Source organism: Tasmannia lanceolata, unplaced genomic scaffold (genome assembly GCF_043159265.1).
Source record: "Tasmannia lanceolata isolate RefF3 unplaced genomic scaffold, GAP_Taslan_0.1 ptg000015l, whole genome shotgun sequence".
NCBI lineage: Eukaryota > Viridiplantae > Streptophyta > Magnoliopsida > Canellales > Winteraceae > Tasmannia > Tasmannia lanceolata.
In genome coordinates this window covers 40212093-40234612 of record NW_027518692.1, presented here as the reverse complement: position 1 = coordinate 40234612, position 22520 = coordinate 40212093, and the positions used below count along the sequence as shown (strand labels likewise).

The 22520-nt window shown below is 39.5% G+C and overlaps 3 protein-coding genes across 4 annotated transcripts; 1 reads left to right on the top strand and 2 right to left on the bottom strand.

The window, feature by feature from the left end:
• Positions 1-3311: 3311 nt before the first annotated feature.
• On the top strand, positions 3312-8392 carry LFY (floral meristem identity control protein LEAFY (LFY)). The gene is made up of 3 exons (XM_077354860.1): positions 3312-3756; positions 6309-6637; positions 8003-8392. Exons 1-3 carry the CDS (start codon positions 3342-3344, stop codon positions 8354-8356), a joined length of 1098 nt encoding a protein of 365 aa, XP_077210975.1. The 5' UTR covers positions 3312-3341; the 3' UTR covers positions 8357-8392.
• A 990-nt stretch (positions 8393-9382) lies between these two features.
• On the bottom strand, positions 9383-10960 carry LOC143846757 (uncharacterized). The gene is made up of 2 exons (XM_077355310.1): positions 10628-10960; positions 9383-10262 (listed from the first exon to the last, which is right to left on the bottom strand). Exons 1-2 carry the CDS (start codon positions 10829-10831, stop codon positions 9570-9572), a joined length of 897 nt encoding a protein of 298 aa, XP_077211425.1. The 5' UTR covers positions 10832-10960; the 3' UTR covers positions 9383-9569.
• A 2050-nt stretch (positions 10961-13010) lies between these two features.
• LOC143847236 (uncharacterized) lies at positions 13011-21286 on the bottom strand. Of its 2 annotated transcripts, none has more exons than XM_077355993.1 (5): positions 20939-21286; positions 18340-18500; positions 18051-18075; positions 16759-16864; positions 13011-13317 (listed from the first exon to the last, which is right to left on the bottom strand). In XM_077355993.1, the coding sequence occupies exons 1-5, from the start codon at positions 21224-21226 to the stop codon at positions 13211-13213; spliced, it is 687 nt and encodes a 228-aa protein (XP_077212108.1). In that variant the 5' UTR covers positions 21227-21286; the 3' UTR covers positions 13011-13210. The 2 variants fall into 2 exon arrangements, with proteins under 2 accessions (XP_077212108.1, XP_077212107.1); XM_077355992.1 differs by having other exon boundaries at positions 18051-18078; positions 20939-21282.
• Positions 21287-22520: the final 1234 nt, after the last annotated feature.

The window sequence follows — 22520 nt, the reverse complement described above, 5'->3', positions numbered from 1 at the left end:
GTGTAGGATAATGACTAATTTCAAAGACTGTAGAAAGCGACAAATTTCATGCTTAAAATCTCTGAATTTATATCATCAAGTGTATAAATTTAAGAAAGAAACTATTTTTTTTTCACATCACAACATGATTAGCCCATTGAAAATAATTATGTCAATGAGAAAAGTGTTCCTACAGGATCGTGTAGATAAGTTATCTACTGCGTCGGCTTAAAATACAGTGGTCCCACATTGTTTGGGTGATCCAAACCATTCATTTGATAGGTCTTCACATAGATAGGGATTGCCCAAAAAATCAGCTCCATAGGATCATCATAACCCTCGTGTACTGTGGAGGTAAAAAAAATGGACAGATTTGTGAAGGTTTATACCCGTTCATTTAAACCTCCACAAATCGAAAGGTTAAGAGGATCCTATGGAGCTGATTTTTTTGTCACACCCTATCTATGTGAACACTCATCAAATGAATGATTTGCATCACCCAAAAAATGTGGACCCTCACTGTGTTTTAAGCCGACGGAGTAGATAACTTATCTACTCGATCATGTAGGAACACTCTTCTCAATATATTAGAAAATAATTTGCATGTTATTCAAGACATATTTAAGAAAGTCAGAGCCGGGCCGAGTTTTGGGGTTTTTTCTTTAAATCCAACCCATGATTTCTAAACCCAACCTGGGCTGTTTTTGGGCGGGTCGATGTGGTCGGGTTTTGCCACCCTATGTTAAACATATGCTTTGGATAACTTGGGTCCGCCTTGTTTCACATTATAAGAATTGATTTCAAGTGCAAAGCTGACTATTGGAGTCAAAATTATGGGCCTATTCGTTTGAGATTGTGACAACCGATTGGAGTCCAAAACCACTAGATCTCGTTTTGCAGGCAACTCTAATTTCTCTAGGAGCTAAACCATTTCCCGCTTCAAAGGGTGTTTTAGTAATTTGGGAAAATAAAAGCCGGTTATGAAAATGATTTCTGCGCTCTAATGTTTTGAACATGCGCTTCAACTTTTGTCGTGTAGTATTTAAATGGTTGTCAGAGGAATATTACGGATCTCAGAAAGCTCTTGAAGCCCTTAAATACTACACGACAAACTTGTGGAGCTCATGTTTATCAAAACATTGGAGCGCTGAAATCATTTTCCCTGTCGACAACGGTTACGAAGTATATTCGTCGTTGAAGAAAACTGAAGGGTATTTTAGTAAACTCATCACCCTGTCTGCTCACACGAAGCAGAGTAGCAATGATCGCGACACTGAAGATAAGAGAGAGAGAGAGAGAGAGAGAGAGAGAGAGAGAGAGAGAGAGAGAGAGAGAGAGAGAGAGAGAGAGAGAGAGAGAGGTGGAATTATTCCTTGGGTAATGATATATTCGCCCGCCTCTTCTTCCCAGGGTAGAATAAAAAAGAAAAAAATTGTGAGAATACGTTTCCCACCCGATAAGTGGTATCCTAATTCTGCCCCACGAGGAATGAAATTTTTATTAGAATTTTTTAATTTTTCCGATTATTAAATAGAGAAGTAGAATAGGATGCCGAATTTGATTTAAGATTCCGGCAATCCAAACATATTAACATAGGTAAAGAATTGCCTATTGATGTAATGGAAGATTAACAGTCTAGATTATACATAAATGTCCACATGTGGGACCTAAAATGATCCCAAAGTGACTCTAAAAGGGGTGTATCTACCACGATGACATTTTATATGGTGTAACCCTACATAGTCTAGTATTTTTCAAAAAGCACAAACCATAGGATGATCCAAACCGTCCATTTTATGGGCCACAACGTAAATAAGTTGTGTGCCACAATCATTTCCATATGATGATCACAGCCCTCCGATCTATATAGGTTTCTATAAAATGCAGTTCCTCTATAGATCGGAGGGCTAGGATCAATCTATGGTAATGATTTTTTGGGCACAGCTTATTTACATTGTGGCACATCAAATGGACGGTTTAGATCATCCATAGTTTGGGCCATACAATACTTTTAAAAGTACTGTACTATAAGGGCTTACACCAATTGAAAACTCGTAACCTAAGTACCTAACTAGTGTGTTAAATATAAATTCAGTTTTTTTTTTTTTTTTAAGTGACTTATCAGATATTTAACATAAATTTAGTGCAATTTTATATGGTGTAAGCCTGTAAAGTCCAATATTTCTCAAAAAGAATTGTACAGCTTACCCCTTTGGATAATCCAAACCGTCCATTTAATGAGCCCATAACGTAAATACGTTGGGCCTCGAAAATCATTACCATTTCCATAGGTGACCCAAACCCTTAGATCTATTGAGGTTTCCTTAATATGCAGTTCTTCAGTAGATCGTAAGGCTAGGTTCATCATATGGAAATGAATTTTTTGGGCACAACCTATTTACATTGTGGGCCATCAAATTGACAGTTTGGATCATCCTATGGTGTAAGCCGTACAGTACTTTTTGAAAATTAAAGGACCATAGAAGCTTACACCATATAAAAAGTGAAATGTTATCAGCACTACGGTATTTTGAAGGGGTCGCTCCTCACTTTATTAAAAGTACGGTATCGCCTGCACCATAGGATGATCCAAAACTTACATTTAGATGGGCCACAGCCTAAATAGGTTGTGCACAAAAAATCATTTCCATAGATTGATCCTAACCTTCAGATTTGAACATTAGAGGGTTAGGATCAACCTATGGAAATGGTTTGTGGGGCACATCTAATGGACGGTTTGGATCATTCTACGGTGCGGGCCATACTGTATTTTTAATAAAGTGAGGAGTGCCCTCATCAAAAAGCAGTAGTGCTGTCTCGCTGATAACATTTCCTCTGTTCACTTCTTTTCCCTGGTGCTGTTTTTCCTGAAAAACAGTCTCTTTTTTCCCTGACAAGGCCTTGATAAGACAGAATTTCTGTGTTCACTTCTTTTTCAGGGAAAATGATTATCAGATGTGGACTTTCTTATTTAAAGGCTAAAAATGACGTGGAAATTGACTTTTTTCACTTGAGATTTGCTTTCCGATTAAATATATCAGAAAGATGCTTTCCATGGAATACGAAGCCTTTTCCTCTTCATTTCTTTCCCTTCTGCCATGTCACCCGAAAAGAAAAGGAAAGGATTATAGTGAACAGAGGCTGTAAAAAAAACTCAATTATTAGTAATCTGGAATCTGTCGGTTTAAAAGCAGCAGTACTAACCGGCAACCAGAGAGAGGGTATTGTTATCATACGACAGACCAAGGGCAAATCAGTAAATATCCAAACGAGTCGGCTTAAAAGAACTTGAACCAGCAGAAGATTTCTTAAAACGCGAGAGCATCCGATCACAGAGACAGAGAGAGAGAGACTCAGACTCCATGGATCCGGACCCATTCTCCGTGAGCCTCCTCAAGTGGGACCCACGCGGGCCTGCCCCACCTCCGGTTCCAGCTCGGATGGTGGGCCCGGTGGTCCCACCACAAGCACTTTGCCGGCCGAGAGAGCTCGGAGGTCTAGAGGATTTTTTCCAGCCGTACGGGATTCGCTACTTCACGGTGGCAAAAATGGCGGAGCTAGGGTTTACTGTGAGCACTCTATTAGACATGAAGGACGAAGAAATAGATGAAATGATGACAACCCTCTCCCATATTTTCCGGTGGGACCTACTCGTCGGAGAAAGGTACGGCATCAAAGCCGCCGTCCGTGCTGAACGCCGGCGACTTGACGAGAGAGACGCCGTCCGGCGACACCATATTATATCCTCCGACGGCAACGATGCCCTCTCACAAGAAGGTAGGACCCACGGCGCACGTTATAGTTTTGTATTAGTATATGCTAACATGATCCACGAGCGCACAAGTTTTGCATGAGCCTGGTAGGAAGAAGAGTTTGTCACTATGTATCTTCTCCGATATAGGTTAGCCTCGTACGCTTTTCTTTTGCTAAACTGCGCTCTGTGCTACGATTGTTCAACCGAGCTAGCCTGCTATTGTCGTGCCAGGTATCAGGCACTCTTCTTCTGTCTATTCGAATCTACAGAAAGAAAGAGAGAAAATCCAACACTTTTGTCTTTTCTATGTTTTCCTTTTATTTTGTTATTTTTTTATTTTTTGCATTTGAGAGTTGTACAAAACTTGGCTGCGGCTGCGGCTGGGCAACGGTGCGCTGGAGGAACAGGTTCCTGCGCAACGGCCTAAAATAATTAAAGAGGAAACAGCGGGTGTGGAAATATCAAACATCAGACTGTGGAATTGATATTGCCACACCCCCTGCTTTTATAGTATTTTAATGCGTTGCGCAGGAACCTGATGAGCAACGTTGCGTAGCCAAGTTTTGTGAACGGGGGACACCAGAATACGAGAATTGTCAACGGACCTGCTCTTAAAAAATTATGAAGGAGGTGGGACCAAAATACAGGTAGGGTTATCAAAGTCTAAATAGGAGCCATCAAGTCTAGAAGGGGTTATCACGTACGTGAAAAGGGATTATCAAGTTCATAGTCTTGATAACACCTTGAGGCTCAATAACCCTATATTGAGAACTTGATACCCCGGGGCGAGATATGATAACCCTCTTTAGGTTAGGGTTTTAAATCATGTTTAGAACTGTTAACCGGTTCATAACCCCTTTTTAGACTTGATAACACCTAGGCACATTTTCGTCAGGTTTTTCCACAAATTCCGTTTTCGACCCCTCTAATAATTTTCCAAAAGAGTGTCCCCCGTTGGCAATTCTTGTATTTTGGTGTCCCCCATTCGCAATTTTTCCTTTGCTTTTTTAATATTTCAGTGGCTTTTTATTTTTTTAGGGAAATGATATCAGCACAACCACAGTTTGTCACTTGCACGGTTCTAGCTTGTCATTTCGTCTTTTAATCGGCTTGTGAGAGCTTTTTGGTAACTGTAATAACGTTTTGACAGTGGTTGTGCTGATATCATTTCTCATTTTTTATTTTCTGTTTTTTTCTGAATGATATTTACATCCCTCTCAAATTTAGGATCTGATATTAGCACTACCATGTTTTCTTAGTTGCACAGAGTCTCCTTTTCTTTTCTTATTTGACTGGCTTTTGAGAGCTCTTGGGAATTGTAACAACTTTTGACAGCTGGTTATATAATAAAAGACAAGGTCAGTATGTGCGATTATCAAAATGTGGTAGTGCCAATATCAGTAGTGCAAATTTGTTCTCCCTCACCATCTTGTACAATTCAGTGGGAATTGTACGTTGTTGTTCTTGTTGTTGCTGTTGTAAGATATTAGTTGCAATTTGTACAGATTAATAAGGGAAATGTTATCAGCACTACTGTATTTTGATGAGGGCACTCCTCACTTTATTAAAAGTACGGTATGGACCGCACCATAGGATGATCTAAACCGTCCATTAGATGGACCACAACCTAAGTAGTTTGTGCCCCAAAATTCATTTCCATAGGTTAATCCTAACCCTCCGATCTGAATGTTATAGGGTTGATCCGAACCCTCTATAGATCGGAGGGTTAGGATGAACCTGTGGAAATAATTTTTGGGGCACAACCTATTTAGGCTGTGGCCCATCTAATGGACGGTTTGGATCATCCTATGGTGCGAGCCATACCGTACTTTTAACAAAGTGAGGAGTGCCCTCATGAAAATACAGCAGTGCGGATAACATTTCCCATTAATAATATCAACACCTTTTATTTGCAGCTTTGCACATGCAAAAAACTGCATTTTCTCATAGTTTCAAATCTCCACCCCGCCATCTTGGTCTCCCCTTGTGTCGATTCCCTTTTAGATTGATCGCGTGATTCCCTTTTAGATTGATCGCGTCCTTGTCTGAGTCCACATTTTGTCCTGCCGAGTACTCATCCACTTCGACCGGGTAATCACGAGTCTACTAGGGTTTGCTTTGGCTTGCATCTACGCTTTGAAACAATTCATTAATTTTCTTGTCCCATAATGCGAAACAACCAATTACTCCAAAAGTTTAATCTGTTGGAGTTGGTGTTATTTAATGATTTATACTTTAACACTCTCCCTCACGCGGCTCCCCTCTGTTTTTGGGTTGGCCCTACACGTGGACTTATAATATGCAGAAGAGTTCTGAGTTTTCAACCCGGAATTGTTGCTCTGATATCATGTGAAACAACCAATTACTCTAAAAGCTTGGTTGTTTTACGTGCAACAAAACTCCGACTTCTTCTGAAAGGGATGCATTTATTAGATAAGAGATATGAGAGCTTTTGCCCGTTGCTCTAATACCATGTGAAACAACCAATTACACCAAAAGCTTAAGCTGTTGGTGTTATTTAATCATTTATACTTAGACACATAATTAATGTCTTCGTGATCATTAATTTTTTTAGGGTTATCTGAGGAGCCGGTGCAACAAGAGAAGGAGGCGGCAGGGAGTGGTGGGGGAGTAGTGTGGGAGGCGGTGGGGGAGAGGAAGAAGCCTCAGCAGCGGCGGAGGAAGGCGGCCATGATGGGAGAAGATGATGAAGATGACGAAGCTGAGGAGGGAGGATGTGAGAGGCAGCGGGAGCATCCGTTTATCGTAACTGAGCCAGGGGAGGTGGCACGTGGCAAAAAGAACGGCCTTGATTACCTCTTCCATCTCTACGAGCAGTGCCGAGATTTTTTGATTCAGGTCCAGAACCTTGCTAAGGAGAGGGGTGAGAAATGCCCCACCAAGGTACAAATCATTCACTCAGTTAAAACCATGTCCTTGGATTTCCCCCCCCCATTTGATAGAATTTTTCCCCTGGAATATTTTTTCCATAATTTTAAAGCTACTGCTCGAAAATGAAAGGTATATAAAGAAATATATTTCTCTAAGGTATTTAATGCTTGTTATGTATATTGGTAAATATTCCTTCCAATGTTTTAGAAATGTAAATTTCTTAATAGTTATTAAATATCTTATACATTTAAATTCCTCTTTAGGTATATAAAATACCTTATAAAATAAGGGCGATGATAAATTCACACCCCCTGTAGGATAATTCGCTCCCCTTTAACGGGAATTATGTGGCAAACTTTTACGCTTTGGGGGTGCGAATTTAGCATTGCTCTAAAATAAAGTGTATAGATTAAATACCTTACATTTCTTTGTATATATATTAAATATCATACATTTCTGTATATCTATTGAGGGGGCTGATAAAGTTGCCCCCCCTTTACAGTGTGCAGCCACAACCGGTACAACCTCACTACAGCTAGGAACCTTCCATGGGGCCCAACGATAAATGGCTTAGATCTTTGAAGAAGGTGGACACCTTAAAAAGTGTTTTTTTTTTATAAAAAAAAATCACTTGGGCCCACTTATTTCAAAGATCTACACCGTTCATTTGTTGGGCCCCACCGTCAATAGGGCTAGCTAATAAAATCATTTTCCTAGGATGATCCAAACCCACCAATCAGCCTCTACAGACTGGAGAGTTATGATCATACTATGGAATTGATTTTTGAGAAAAGGCCTATTTACTTTAGGGCCCTACTAATGAACGATCTGGATATTGGAATAAGGTAGGCCCCAGTGAATTTTCTATTAAATATATGTTATGTCGATTTGTACGTAGGTCACATATTTTATGTAAATAGACTGGGCCCTCTAGTTCAATGATCTAAACTTTTCAGTTATTAGGACCTGAACACAATGTACCGTGAAAATCAACTCCATTGGATAATCCTACTTGCTCGATCTGTACATATTTATATATGGTGTAGTTTATCTACTTATTAGAGGTTAGGATTAGGATCATCCAATGCGCTTGAGTTCTGAGGCGCAGTCCGGTAACATTGGGCCCCAACAACTGAATGGGTTGGATCTTGGAAAAAGGTGGGCATCATTGTATTTTTTGAAATATATGCTAACCTACGTAGGAACGAAACCATGTGAAACTATCAGTTACTCCAAAAGCTTAAGCTGTTGGAGTTGGTGTTCTTTAATCATTTATACTTCAACAAATGTTACTTTTGGTATTGTTGTACAAATTCGAAATTTTACTATGAAGACCTAATTTATAAGTGTAATTGGTTTATTTTTGTGCACTTACAGGTGACTAATCAGGTATTCAGGTATGCCAAGAAAGCCGGTGCAACCTACATTAACAAGCCAAAGATGAGGCACTACGTCCACTGCTACGCCCTGCACTGTCTCGATGAGGAGGCTTCGAACGCATTGCGGAGAGCGTTTAAAGAGAGGGGAGAGAATGTTGGGGCATGGAGACAGGCCTGTTACAAGCCTCTTGTATCCATGGCGGCACGACAAGGATGGGACATTGATGCCATCTTTAACGCCCATCCCCGCCTCGCCATTTGGTATGTCCCCACCAAGCTCCGTCAGCTCTGCCACATGGAACGCGGCAATGCTTCCGGCTCCACTGTCGGATCCATCGGCACCCCCTTCTAGCACCATCCTAACAGAGAGAGAGAGAGAGAGAGAGAGAGAGAGAGAGAGAGAGAGAGAGAGAGAGAGAGAGAGAGAGAGGTAGAGGTAAATCCATGACCCAATATTTGCTAACTTAATGTTTTTGAGTATTATGGCAGGGTAGTGATGAATGCGACTCAAGATGGTATAAATAGGATTCATTATAAAGTATGGGTATTTTTGTAACCTTAAAAAACCCTATCGAAAGTGACAAACAATACTCCTCCGCTTTTCATTCCATGCATATTCTCTATCTTATACTCAATGTGGCTCTGCATCAATTAATTTGAAAATCTCATTAATTTCTTTATCTCAATAAGAAAGTTCAGAAGATCTTTTAGGCCATGTTTTGCAGCCATGAAAATTTTTCCATGGAATATTGGTTTATCTAGTGGTAGGAAAGCGGCAAGGAGGGTGGGAGGGGGAGAGAATTGAGAGAGCATGAGCGAGGAGAGGGTGAGAATTAGGAAGTGGCTGAAAAACAGGGAAATGAAAAACTTCAAATAGATATTTATGTTTCCTATTTTTCAGCCACTTAGCATATTCTCCTCACTCCTACCCTCTCAAATTCTCTCCCTCTCCTACTCTTTCTACCCCTCACCACTTGGCAAATTAATATTCCATGAACAAAAATCATGGTTGACAAAAATGGCCTTAGTGTACAATTCATGCGGCAAATAAGGTATATGGCTAGAAGTTGTAGAAAGAGTAGTATAAATACACTAGAGTGGGGTGGCCCGGTGAAGAAAAGGGGACGAATATTTCACTTCTTTTGAAGAAATTCTATTAAAAAAGCTTATAACAGCCACTGATATACAGTATCAATAATCAAAATCTCAACCCTTTTCTTCATTGGTCTACCACCCTTGTAGTGTAAAACGAGTAGCATAAATACACTAGTATAGGTGGTCTGAGGAAGAAAAGGGGGTGAGTACATATTTTCTTCTGAAGAAAACCATTAAAAGGCATTAAAAAGACAATAGATATGCTGCATTAATAATCAAAATCTCAAGTAACAAAATGATATACTATATCACTTCTTTTCACGAAATTCCATTAAAAAACAATAATAACCATTGATATACTGCATTTAATAATGAATTAAATTGGATGCTAAGTAAGACAGAGAAAGAAGAGCAAAGAAGAAAACCAATAGAGCAACTTCTTCTATTGCTACCGCCAGACGTTACTACCATTAGATGCGGCTACGTAAGAGAGTAAGAACGACTGTTCCAAACAAAAACATGAAGTAAGAGGCAGAAAGGGAGGAGGCTAAAGATGGAATATTAGAGCCTGAGTCTGAAGTAGTAGGAGAAGGTGGAGGAAGACGATCCGGCGGTATCTCTCCTCCGTAGCCCGGTCCTCCTCCACCACCCGGTCCATCCCCGCCACAACCCGGTACTTGTCCTCCATTGCCCGGTACTTGTCCACCGCCAAAACCCGGCCCTTGTCCTCCATCGCCTGGAAATTGTCCTCCGTTGCCCGGTCCTTGCCCTCCGTCGCCAGGTCTTTGTCCTCCGCCACCCGGTACTTGTCCTCCATTTCCCGGTACTTGCCCTCCATCACCCGGCCCTTGTCCTCCGTTGCCCGGTTCTTGTCCTCCGCCACCAGGCACTTGTCCTCCATCGCCTGGGACTTGTCCTCCATCGCTTGGCCCTTGTCTTCCGTCGCCAGGTCCTTGTCTTCCATTGCCCGGTGATTGTCCTCCGTCACCAGGTCCTTGCTGTCCTCCGCCGCTTGGTCCTTGTCCTCCTTCGCCCGGTAATTGTCCTCCGTCACCAGGTCCTCCTACTAAATTGAGCAGTCCCATGGACTGGACATTCGCCCGCGCCATCGCATGCTTCGCCGGAATTGAATCTCCATTCATCGCACTTCCGACTTGCCAGACCTGTAATAGAACACAATTCTATCAAAACAGAAAATAAAGAAGCTGGGGTCCCCCAGCTTACCTACCAAAACAAAGAAAAGAAAAGAAAAGAATGAAGAAGAATGATAGAATAGGGAGAAAAAAAGAAGAAAACGATGAGTTAATTCGAAGAAACTCGACCTCCAAAGCCTAATGTTGGACTTCACGCATATTTGATCCAACGGCAGCCCACTTTTTAAGAGGTTGGGCTGTCTTTGGATCAAATATCAAGGGCATTACTTTTGTAGGGGCACCAAATAATTAATTTATTTATGGGAACCCATGGAAATATGAAAATCTAGTTGTAAGGGAAATCATCTAAATAAGGAAAACACAATTGTAACAACCTCATTGACTGTCGTCATGCCCTTCGGCAATGTAAGCGTCGCGAAGATTCTCATCATCATGCCGTCGAACTCCGCTTCTTTGTTAGAGACAGCAAAATCGATGTCGGATGGAATAACCTCCTGGTAAGAATTTATTTTGAAGGTATCAACCTTCATCTCTCCATTGGGATTATGGAATGCGATCAGGGCTTGGGTTCCAACCATGCCTGTTTGTGAAGGGTTTATGCCCCATGCAATCCAGCCATTTGGATCGGCGGGAGGGGCGACAAAGGCAAGATTCAGGGAAGAAGTGGCAGGAATATAATTCCAATGGATTGAAGCTCCGAAGGTCGGTAGGTCATTACAGGATTTGAAAACTCTGTCGTTTGAAAATGTGAGGGAAGAACATGCCGGTTGAGAATTGGCGGGAACTAGTGTAAGAATCAGTAAGGAGAAAATCCATCCTAAAATTATAACCCTGATAGAAGAAAACACAGCCATGAGAATGATTTCTTTCTCTTCCTCAGTAAAATCAGAAAACCATAGAGCAAGAAAGGAGAATAGAGAAATTCTAGAGTTTGAAGGGTTTTATAAGCTGTGAGAAGCACCCATGTTTCCTATATTGTGGGAGCCTTGACTTTCTTTATGGACTATTAGCTAAAAATAAAGAAGAGAAAATTTTTTACTAAAAAGAAAGCCAAAAAAATAGAAAGTATTTTGCTAACGTATGAACAGTCTACTTGTTCAATTCCACTACTGTTACCATTTATATAAAGATCAGTTTGGGAAACATTTATATGACAGCAGTGAATTCCCAAATTGCAGTTGGATCCGAATCGTGTCCATTGGACCCATATCCTAAGATCCACAGTTATTTTAGATCATGAGTCAGACGTAGTCACAACTCACAAGATCCAATGTAGCATCCGAATGGAGGATGGCAAATATAGGAACGTGCCCTTCATATTTTTTGGAGGAATGCTAAAGTGAAGGGTGCCCTTGCCAAAAAAAAAAAAAAAACAGCTACAAGGGCGCCCCCCTTAGACCATCTCAGCAAAGTGCATTTCTATTGACACCGAAAAGTATAAAATTAAAGGAATAATAAATTCTCTATGATGGGATGGTCCAATAGGGGCGCCCTTCAGTTTAGCGTTCCTCTTTTATTTTTTTTTGTAATTATTTAGAAAGTTATTTTTGTAACATTTAAAAATCATACTGAAATTGAACTTTCGTAATGTAATTAACAGTTTTAGAATTTAGATTATCTTTCTAGACACACCACGCTAAGTTTCACCTTGGATTTCATCTTTGAAAAAAAATTCTGGAAATTACATATAGACCTGGTTTGATAATGGCAAGTCCCTCTTTATTTTCACTTTTATAAATAGCAGTTATAGGCTGTTGTATCTCTCCAAAAGCTAACAACAGCGGATTTGTGGTGTAAACGGATCCACTTCGGATTGAATCCTCCACATGATCCCATGCCAAATGGACATTCCATCCATATGACTAAGGGCTTCAAAATAAATGGTTTAGATTTTCCGGCAAAGACCCTAACAAGGCATGATGGATTAGAATTATCCTAGGATTAGGATCATCCTAACAAGTCTTAATAGATCAAATCCATCAAGCTTGATGGCCAATGGCTAATGGGCCGGAGTTGTGCTCGTAATCGGATCAAAACAGTCGATCATGTCCGCATGGCAAATACGGGCCCAGAGTGGCTGTTAGGAAAGAGCCTAACAGCCACCTACGCTTCTAGCAAATTTTCCAGATACATCCACACAGCTCCAAAATTACTTGATGCCAGAGCAAAATATGGAATTTTTCTATGTAGACATCCGTCTCTACTGATATTGCAGTTCCCCTTCTATGCTAGTTATTATATGTATAAATTTACCTCAGTCCACAAAAAAAAAATGTAAATGGCTAGAAATTGTACTTGTGTTCAGTGATCAGCAAACAATGCAGCCTGTGAGCACGAAATAATAAGGGACAATTTCTTCATCTCAAGAAGAAAATTCAGAAGATCTTTTAGGCCATGTCTGGAAGCCATGAAAATATTTTCCATGGAATATAGTTTACCTAGTGGTGGGAGAGAGCAAAGGAGGATGGGAATTGCGAGGGCATGAGTGAAGAGAGGGTGAGAACTGAGAAGTGGCTGAAAACAGGGAAATGAAAAACTTAAGTCAAAGAGAGATTTATGTTTCCCATATTTCTTAGCACCATCTCCTCACTCCTATCCTGTCAAATTCTCTCCCTTTCCCACTCTTTCTACCCCTCTGTCTCCATTTGGCAAACTAAAACTCCCTGGGCAAAAAATTTCATGGTTGCCAAACATGGCCCTAGTGTACAAATCATGCAGCAAACTAACCGATACAATTCCGATGCCTAAGTTATCCTAGATCAAAATGGAACTCATTGACGAGCATATATAATGTACTGGATCTACAAAATAACACAACCCATTCTTTTGATTGTGACAATTTGCATCAAAGCTCTTACCACCAAATTTCCGATGAAGGTTTATCACATCCCTTTCCATTGGCTTGTGAGGCACCCTGAATGCCATTCACTCCACATATCTTAACAGTGATTTGCAACTTAGTCCCTTGAAGAATTCGGAAAGAACTTCTGGGCATCAAAAGGCTGAATCCTGGAACCAGAATCACGGACGTTGAAACCAGTTCCCATGTTCATGGGAGCAAATGCTGCAGCATGGTTCACAGAAGGTGTCAGACCAATACCCATGTGTATGTATATGGTACTTGAGAGGAGAAGTGTGCATGGGTTCTTATGAGTTAGCTTGTTTAAAAATTAATACTACATGATTATGCATTATAGGAACAATAAAAAGTGGTACTACAGGCAATTCAGTAAACATTTGCACAGATAACTGTCATCAGTTATGTACTTGGAACTAAATAGTGGCTAAATTGAAAGCAAAATGCATTTGTAATGCAAGGAAGTGTGCAGTAGTATTACAAGTGCTCTCATTTAGAGTGCTCAATAGTAATTTCCTTTACATTTATCACACGATAAGTTAAAGGGAACTCTTCTAGTTTTCTTATTAAACTGCTTTTTAGAAAACAACAGAATCACATAAAAAAGAGAAGTACATAAAGGGCAGAGATTGGCTAGATCTAGGTATCGCTTTATATAACTCAGGTAGGTAAAAAATTTGCCCCGTGTTCTTCACTGGGCCAGCCCCCTATGGTGTATTTGTGAGTTATGACTACCCTTTCACACTACAAGGGGGTGGCCCAAGGAAGAAAAGTGGGTGAATATATCATTTCCCCTAACTTATTGTCTACATCATTAGCCTTTTTAATAGTCATTGGAGTCTGACTAATATAGAGATCTGTGTTTCTTTTAGATTGGTAATGGTTCTAAAAGTCATGGGAGTTGACTGAAGGATAGTAACAATTCACAAATTCTCATCTCCTTTCTTATAGTCTCTGTACCTATTCTTACTTCATACCAGAGCGAGATTGAATGTTTCTCATTGTAGATCTCGATCAAAGACCTCAATCAAGGATCCATGCACAATTATTTTGAAAGATCTTTCTAAAGGGGCATAATGATGATGGAGTTTTGTAGATGGGATCCACAACTGTACAGCTGGACTAATCGAGGGAAGCAGTTAATTATTAAACACCTTCTCCTCACGGTACTATTTCCAGAATTCATTAGCCTTGCAAGGTCCTTGGTGACTAAAAAAGGATATCAGGTGTTCCATGCTACTCGAGTTAAGGTAGTGGTATTTTCGGCTACTGTGACTCCAACTATCAAGGATGCAAAACACTGGCCAAGAGCCTCTATCAGCAAGGATCAATTGTCAGAATCGAAACTTATTGCAACGAACGCGTAGAAGATGAAGAGTTCATGGAACTGGTGATACCAAAGGGATTTTTATTGAACATTGAAGAGAAGAGGAAATATCATTTGGTTAACTTGAATGTTTCCAAGCTGAAAAGGGCAGAGGTTTTGGAATTAGGAAGATGAAGGAAATCCTCGCATTGTGTGGGAAGTTGCAATGTAGATACAGTGATGATACAAATGGCTTGTGGAAGTTACTAATCAGAAGAAAATATGGGTTAGCCTCAGGGAATTGAGAGTCTAAATGTGTTTCTAGGTTGTTAGGTTCAGTTGCAAGGGCAACTTGTGGTGTGTATTAGTCTTTCAACTGTCATTAAGTATCGGGAATGGGTTGGGACTAGAATCCATTTCTGGTAGGACCCTTTGTGTAGTGCTAGTCCTCAAAAAGTCTCCTTAATGCCACTATTCGTATCGTTAGATCCATACTGGCTCGTCCAATGCAATATTGATATGAGGTAATAGGTTAATCTAATCCTCGTTCTTTTGAAATACAAAAAAAAAAAGGTGGAGATTAAAGCTTAGGTTGTTGTATATTTGTTGGGAGGTTAAGGATTGTCAGGTGTAGGAAGCTAGTCCAGAGGGGGTTTTCTTCTAATAGGTCTATAGGATTCTTGGAATAATGGATTGGTTGGTGTGAGGGATGAATCTGCACCCGCCAGTAGGTTGTAGTCTACCCTAGGTCCTCCTAGAGTTTTTTTTTTTGCTGGGTCACATGTCCAAACAACATTTTAAAGCTGGATCATCTAATAAATCGAGGATAGAACATCCTCAATAGATGTATTATGTGTGAAACACGTTGAGACTACATCTCGTCTTCTTCTATTATTCTCTTTCACTTACAAGCTTTGGTGTACATACGTCCATGGTTTTAAATTTCAACCGAAATTTTGGATTTCGGGTAAGACCGAGACCGAAATTTCGGCCAGTGTCCCAAATTTCGGCCGAAATTTCGGAAATAATCACCCAGAAAGGAAACATACTATAAATTAAGATGAAGAGAGTGGAAAAACACAACCCTAAATTAGGGAAGCGAGAAGGATTTAGCTTTTGAAGTGAGCTTCCCACTCAAACAAGAAGCTTTCGGTAACTATGGGAGGAACTACATTTAAGATTCCGTAGTGTCTGGGTGTCAATATCATGTTAAGGTGTCATTATAACTTTTATCAATTATGACTATAATATCGCTGGGATTGCAAATACCAATATTGATTGGGATCCTTTAGACACATGATATGTGGTGATGTCATGTCAATTAAGTGACAAAAGGGGCACACTTCCAATTTTCATGGGTTTGGAGTGAGTGGAGTTTCCATCTTTAAGTTTCCATCGTAGTATGATTTGAGAGTTAAGTTTCCTAATTGGGAGTTTATTGGCAATAAGGTTCGGCGTACTTAGGCTAATTACGTAATACCAATTAAGAGTCTTTAGAAAGAACAAGACTTTGCAAAATTGTAAAAGGGTCATAACTAAGTTTCTAAAGAGGTTTTGTCTTTTGGAATGTACCAGAAGGTTTGGTAGCTTTTAGTAAGTTTGAATTTAGCAATTTGTAGGAGACGAGTGTTATTTTTGTGGGGTTTTTCTTCCCATATAAAGTAAAGCCTATGGCTGGATTTCATAGGATTGAATGAATATTGATATTGAATCCCTCAAAGCCGGTGTGATGCCTCTTTCCCCTAAGGTGTGATGCCCTTAAGTCCCGGTGTGACTCCAGGATAGCCGACCCCAACTAGTTTGGGACAAAGGCATTGTTGAGTTGAGTTGAGTTTGAATGATTCCACTATGCAACCTGTTACAACCCTATTCTTCCATTTTCTGAAGCTAGAACATCCGTCCTTAGTTCATTATTAGCCATACCTCATCTGAAATTATTACCCAGACCTACCCGTAATATATACAAGTGTTACAGATCTGTCCAGACCTATTATCTGTGACAAAAAAGTCATAACAGTCCCTAAATTATCATACCACAGTTTACCCAATATCCCTAGTTACTTTCATAACCTACTTAACCCAGATCTGAATGTCAATCCTAAAGAAATTGTTATCAGTTGGTTGTTCAACATCAACAGGTATCAGAGTGAAGTATTAGTCCTTCATTAGTCCTGTATCAAATTCTCAAAAAGGCAAGCTTCCATGCAAATATACATTTGAAAAAAAATAAAGATAAATCATTCTTTTGTAACTGCACTCCCAAAGTAGGAACTAAACTGATAGACTAAAAAAACATTGATTGATAAAAACATAGCGAAAGAGGGGCATCGGAACGAACAAACCTTTCTCTCTCATTCTTTTCTCTCTATCATATTCAAACTTATCCCTAATTTGTCCAGTCTTTTCCCAAGCATCACCTTGTCTATTTTGTCCAAAACCAGGTTGATCCTGCAACCATGAAGAATAAATCTATGATCAATAAAGATACTACTTACTGAAAGTTCTAATGTGATGTAGACAGAAAGTTCCATTCTTATGATGGATCTTAAAATTTTGAGAACTATATAATGACAGTGATAGTTCGAGTCCCCACGGAGTTACCCGATGCACGTGGTTTACGGGTGATTGCGTGCATCCATAGGGATTAGTCCCACTCTAAAATTGGGTGGGGATACCCTATGTCAAAAAAAGAGTAGATGCCAAGTTTAATGCAAACTGTCATCCCAGTAGGATCTGAAATTGGCTTCACAGGGGTACCAAGTGTGTGGCCCGATTTCCATTGCATGTAATGTTGCTTTTCAGAGTTGAGGGCCAGAGCTAGGGTCAGGATGCCTTCCTAGTTGAAAATTTTATCCACCCTTCATTGGCATATTTCTTCTATACCGACACAAAAATCTAAACTTGTTTAGTAATGTAAGCATACTAGTGAAATTTCATAGTCATCTCATTCATATTTGTTAGATACAATAAGCTCTATAACTATTAAAATGCTTAAATAAAGAAAAAATAACAACAACATTTCTATACTATTGCAACACCTCCAATGTAACATTGTTATCGCAAAGGTGCATTAATCATTAAACTCGAAGAAGTAAAAGGAGAATAAAGAAAAGGGGGGAGAATTTTCTAATAAGTATCATAAGCGACCTAAGTGGGGCCACTCCACATCTATTTTGGCTAAAATTTTGCAGTCACTATTATTTTAGAGGATTTTTAATGATTTTAATTGAAGTTTAGGTTATGATTAAGCAGTTTTATGTGGGTTCTATCACCTTGTGTGGTGTGAAGCTCTCATGTCAGTACGTTAATGATATTCAATCAGATGAAAGATATGGCAAGATTTTATTTTATTTTTACTTATAATTTGAATTTCAAATTCAATGGTGCTGTTAGTTTGTTTCTACTTTTTATTTCCTGCACTAGTTATGCCGATTAAGAGCATGGAATTCCACATCCAATAAATTACATTCCAGTACAAACTGTAGAAAAACTGTAAAAGGTAATGCTCAAAACAGCATCAATATTTTTTCCCAGAAATAGAACTCCCATTTGGAAAATAAAAAACCCAGTAGAACGAAAATACATAAATAATAAGTGAAGAGAGTTTTACATATGTAAACTATTGTGGAGGTACCTTAATTTGCTCAGTATGGGATCGCCTTCTGCAGCAGAAAGATGAGAGATATAAGCACTCGTTGTATTTGAATAATTAGCTACTTGACATTTTTATCAAGAAAGAATGCAGAGCCCTAACTCTCTCTTTTTTTCTTTTTCTTTTTCTCGAATAATAATGTAAAGCCCTAACTACTTAACATTTCTATCAAGAAAGAAAGTAAAACCGAAAGAAAATGGTAAAAAATTATGAAATTAGAACTAACATGACAACATCAGTATAAAAGAAATTATCAAATGTGAGGATTGACCTGTAAGGTGAAAAATCTAGATCATCATCTTCGGCAGATTCGTAATTTGCATGATCTTGAGCAATTTTCTTGGAATAGCCTTCATCCCAATATAACCTTTCCCAGTTCTCCCTGAGTTCTTGATACAGTTCCATATATCTTTTGCACCAAGGCTCATGCTCCTTTCAGTTCAATAAATGAAGCACAGTCAGGGTCCAATTAAATACTAGAGACTGCATTTTCCAACAACCGCATGCAATAGACAATATTTTCATGAGGATCATACACATATGTCAACCATGCAATTCATGCAAGGAAAAAATGGAACATGAGATATGTCTCAAAAAGGTGATGAAAGGGAAACAAACAAGTTAAGATAGATAAATGCAAAGCAGGAAAAAAAATTCAGAATTTTTTTTTTCAAGAAAGTACTTGTATGAGTGCCATAGAATACAGTCAATACAATATAAATCATTATCATTTCAATAAAAAAAAAAAAAACAAAGAATGAGCATTCACAAAATTCAAAATTCAAAATTCAAAAAAAAAAAAAAAAACAGGAGAAGAATGAGTATTCAAAGAATATATTAACTACACGTAGATTCTAGTAACATCCAATTCAAATTGTAACAGTTAGTTCCACTTAATTGTGGATCGCATTGTCCATTCCAAAGGTCAGAATGGAATCATTCCCAAAGTAAGTGAATTCTGAATGGTTCAAGCAATGTAATCATCACGCATGGAAATCAAATTCAACCACAGGCTTGGATGCTTGTCATCTTAATTGAATCCAAGACTGCCATAGCTTTGTTAAGTTTAGTCACCAAAAGCATACGGATTCTACCTTGATCTAATCTAAAATAATTGTTCACCTTGTAGTCCACTAACCTTCCATGTTATTTTTATGCAATCTGAAACGAACGAAATATAGGGTTCCTGCCTGGATGATCATAAAGATTTGGGAGAGGGTAATTGAGCATAGACTAAGAAAAGAAACTAAGGTGTCAAAGAATTAGTTTGGCTTCATGCCCGGACGATCGACTATGGAAGCTATCTTCTTGATTAGGCGGTAAATGGAGAGATTTAGAGAAAATAAAAATGACCTTCATATTGTTTTCATTGATTTGGAGAAAGCGTATGATAGGGTTCTCAGGAGTGTTATGTGGTGGGTTCTTGAAAGGAAAAAAGTGCTTACTAAATATGTTGATGTGATTAAGGATATATATTATGGAGCAGTGACTCGTGTCAGAACCACGGATGGCACGTCTAGTGAGTTTTCAATTACAATAGGATTGCACCAAGGATCAGCTCTAAGCCCTTATCTTTTTACGCTAGTTATGGATGAGCTTACGGAGGGTATCCAGGATGAGATGCCGTGGTGTATGTTATTTGCAGATGACATAGTATTAATCAACGAAACCAAAGCAGGAGTAAATGCTAAATTAAAGTTATGGAGAATTACTTTGGAATCTAAAGGCTTTAGACTGTGTAGGATTAAGACAGAATATATGGAATGCAACTTTAGTAATGTAAGGAGGTGGGACGAGGATGTAGTAAATATTACTAGACAGGAGGTACCTAAGAGGGATATCTTTCGCTATCTTGGTTCAATTCTACATAAGGAAGGAGAGATTGAAGAGGATGTTAATCATAGAATAAGAGCATGTTAGTTAAAGTGGAAGCTTGCCTCGGGAGTTCTATGTTGTGCGGCGGTAAAATCTCTACCAAGTTGAAGGGAAAGTTTTATAAGACAGTTGTGATGTCAGCCATGCTGTACGGCTCAGAATGTTGGGCCACCAAAAAGCAGATGTGCATAAGATGAGTGTAGTGGAGATGCGAATGCTTAGATGAATGTGCGGCCACACAAGGCTAGATAGAATAAAAAAAAATGAAGACATTCGTAAAAAGGTGGGGGTGGCTCCAATTGAGGAGAAGATGAGAGAGCACCGCTTAAGATGGTTTGGACATATCTAGCGCAGGCCTTTGGATGCTCCGGTGAGAAGAGGCGACTTGTGCCAAATTAATGGAGTAAAAAGAGGTAGGGGCAGACCGAAAACAACTTGGATAGAAACATTGAGGAAAGACTTGATAGTTAGGAAAATAACAGAGAACATGACCTTGGATAGGATAGAATGGAAGAAAATGATCCACGTAGAAGAACCCAAGTAGAACCAGGATTAGAGCAGGGTAGATTCCTTTTACCATTTTCATGATATTTTTTTTCTAAAGGATTCATTTAGCTGACCCCAACTAGTTTGGGACAAAGGCTTTGTTGAGTTAAAACGAATGAAATATCAAATCCCTTTCATTAAGGATTTTGGGTCTTCTAGGTGATTTAATTAGGTATGCATGAACTTGTAGATTTTAACAACTTCTAAGAGTGAAAAAGAGGGGAACGACTAGAGCTCATGACCATGGGGTAAATGGGTTGATGAGGTGACACTCTCTTGAAAGTTGAAGAAGAAGCGAACAAGCAAAATCAAAAGGGTTTCTGGAATATTAAAAAAAAAAATGTAAAGAAAAGGGCAAATTGAAAGTTGAATAGACCATTTTATGAGTTGAAGCAAATTTGAAATGAAAGGTTAAAACATTGAATTGGGGGAATTAGGAAGGGACTGACTGACTCTTTGAGGACGAGGCGGGTTCGCCTCATAAACTGTTCGCGCATCTGCTTGCGACGTTTGTTGGGGAGATTATCCCTAGGGATTACGAATCTCTCCCTGGGAGGAACATTGTCTCCGATCTCGTGCATCTCACCGTCGATGGCCCACCACTCTGATTTGCCCTCCACTTTCTTTAGAGCTGCTCTGCCCCTTCTGGACCCCCCACCCATCCTGGCCCACCTCAGCTGCTGGGAGTTGAGGAGGAAGAAAGGCTGATTCTGCACCCGCCTTGTAAGCGACAGCATGATCGATAGAAAGGCGTGGCGATGGAGTTGTGGCGGTGTCAAATGGTCGAGGGAGAGATACAATAGCGAAGAAATGGCAATTAATATTGGCACTACTACCATTATTAAATAATTTCACAGACTCAGTTTGTCTTTTCTTTTTTAATGGGCTTTTGACAGTATTACTAGCCTACTAGGGGTGCAACTTGGGTCGGGCTCAACCCTAATCCACTTGGGTCGGGCTCAACCTGAACCCAACAGGTTCAACCCCATTTTGGATCGGGTTGGATTAGCCTTGAGGCCTTGCCAACCCGATCCTAACCTTCCGATCTGAATGTTAGAGGGTTGATCCTAACCCTCTATAGATCGGAGGGTTAGGATCAACCTATGGAAATGATTTTTGGGGCACAACCTATTTAGGATGTGGCCCATCTAATGGACAATTTGGATCATTCTTATATGGTATGAGCCATACCTTACTTTTAATAAAGTCAGGAGTGCCCTCATCAAATTGCAGGACTGCTGATAACATTTCCCAATCTTTTTATATGTGAAAAGATGGAAAATTACCTTGTAAAAATGCCAAAATACCCATGAGGCTCAAATGCTCAATGATATGCCTTGAATCAAGTGTGGACCCTACCCGTAAAAACATGAGTTGTAAAATTGTGGGCCCCACTCTGGGCTCAGATGGAGGTCGTGGGACCTACCCCATTAAAACATGAGGTAAAATGGTGGGCTCCACCCAATGCATGGTTGGAGTCATGATTTGAAATTTCGGTTTCGGGATAAATTTCGGACCTAGCTGAAATCCCGAAATTTGGTAAAGACACATGAGATGTCAATTTTTTTGGCCAAAATTTCAGCTGAAATTTGGGAAAGGAATAAAAAATTTATATTTTTTTTCAAATTTTGCTGAGATTGACTAAATTTCCAAATTTTCGGCCGAAATTTGGTACGTTTCGCCAATTTCGGTTTTAGAACGTTTCGGTTTCGGTCTTGACCGAAATCCAAAATTTTGGATTTTGACCGAAATTTAAAACCATGGTTGGAGTTGAGTTGTTGCAACCCACCCAACTTCTTATATTGGACACTTTCCGAATCAAGATGTAGGCCTTACAGCATCAGAATGCCACCACCAGTGCAAATCCGCAATCATAAGTTCAGAACCTTCAAATCCCTTTGATGGTTAAAATGTTGGAAAATTTTCCATTATTAAGTGGCCCAATTGCCAACTTAAACTAATTAGGTTCAGCGTAGTGTGTAGATAACTTATCTACACAAGCGTGTAGGAGCCATTTTCTCTTTCTAATTA

What these genes read in the sequence shown, in the direction of transcription:
- LFY (XM_077354860.1), top strand. Translation starts at nt 3,342, where the DNA reads ATGGATCCGGACCCATTCTCCGTGAGCCTCCTCAAGTGGGACCCACGC. An exon ending in CGATGCCCTCTCACAAGAAG is followed by an intron (nt 3,757 to 6,308) that starts GTAGGACCCACG and finishes TAATTTTTTTAG; the next exon opens with GGTTATCTGAGGAGCCGGTG. An exon ending in GTGAGAAATGCCCCACCAAG is followed by an intron (nt 6,638 to 8,002) that starts GTACAAATCATT and finishes GTGCACTTACAG; the next exon opens with GTGACTAATCAGGTATTCAG.
- LOC143846757 (XM_077355310.1), bottom strand. Translation starts at nt 10,831, where the DNA reads ATGGTTGGAACCCAAGCCCTGATCGCATTCCATAATCCCAATGGAGAG. An exon ending in GCATGACGACAGTCAATGAG is followed by an intron (nt 10,263 to 10,627) that starts GTTGTTACAATT and finishes GTTCTATTACAG; the next exon opens with GTCTGGCAAGTCGGAAGTGC.
- LOC143847236 (XM_077355992.1), bottom strand. Translation starts at nt 21,226, where the DNA reads ATGCTGTCGCTTACAAGGCGGGTGCAGAATCAGCCTTTCTTCCTCCTC. An exon ending in GCCTCGTCCTCAAAGAGTCA is followed by an intron (nt 18,501 to 20,938) that starts GTCAGTCCCTTC and finishes TTGAACTGAAAG; the next exon opens with GAGCATGAGCCTTGGTGCAA. An exon ending in CCCATACTGAGCAAATTAAG is followed by an intron (nt 16,865 to 18,050) that starts GTACCTCCACAA and finishes TCATGGTTGCAG; the next exon opens with GATCAACCTGGTTTTGGACA.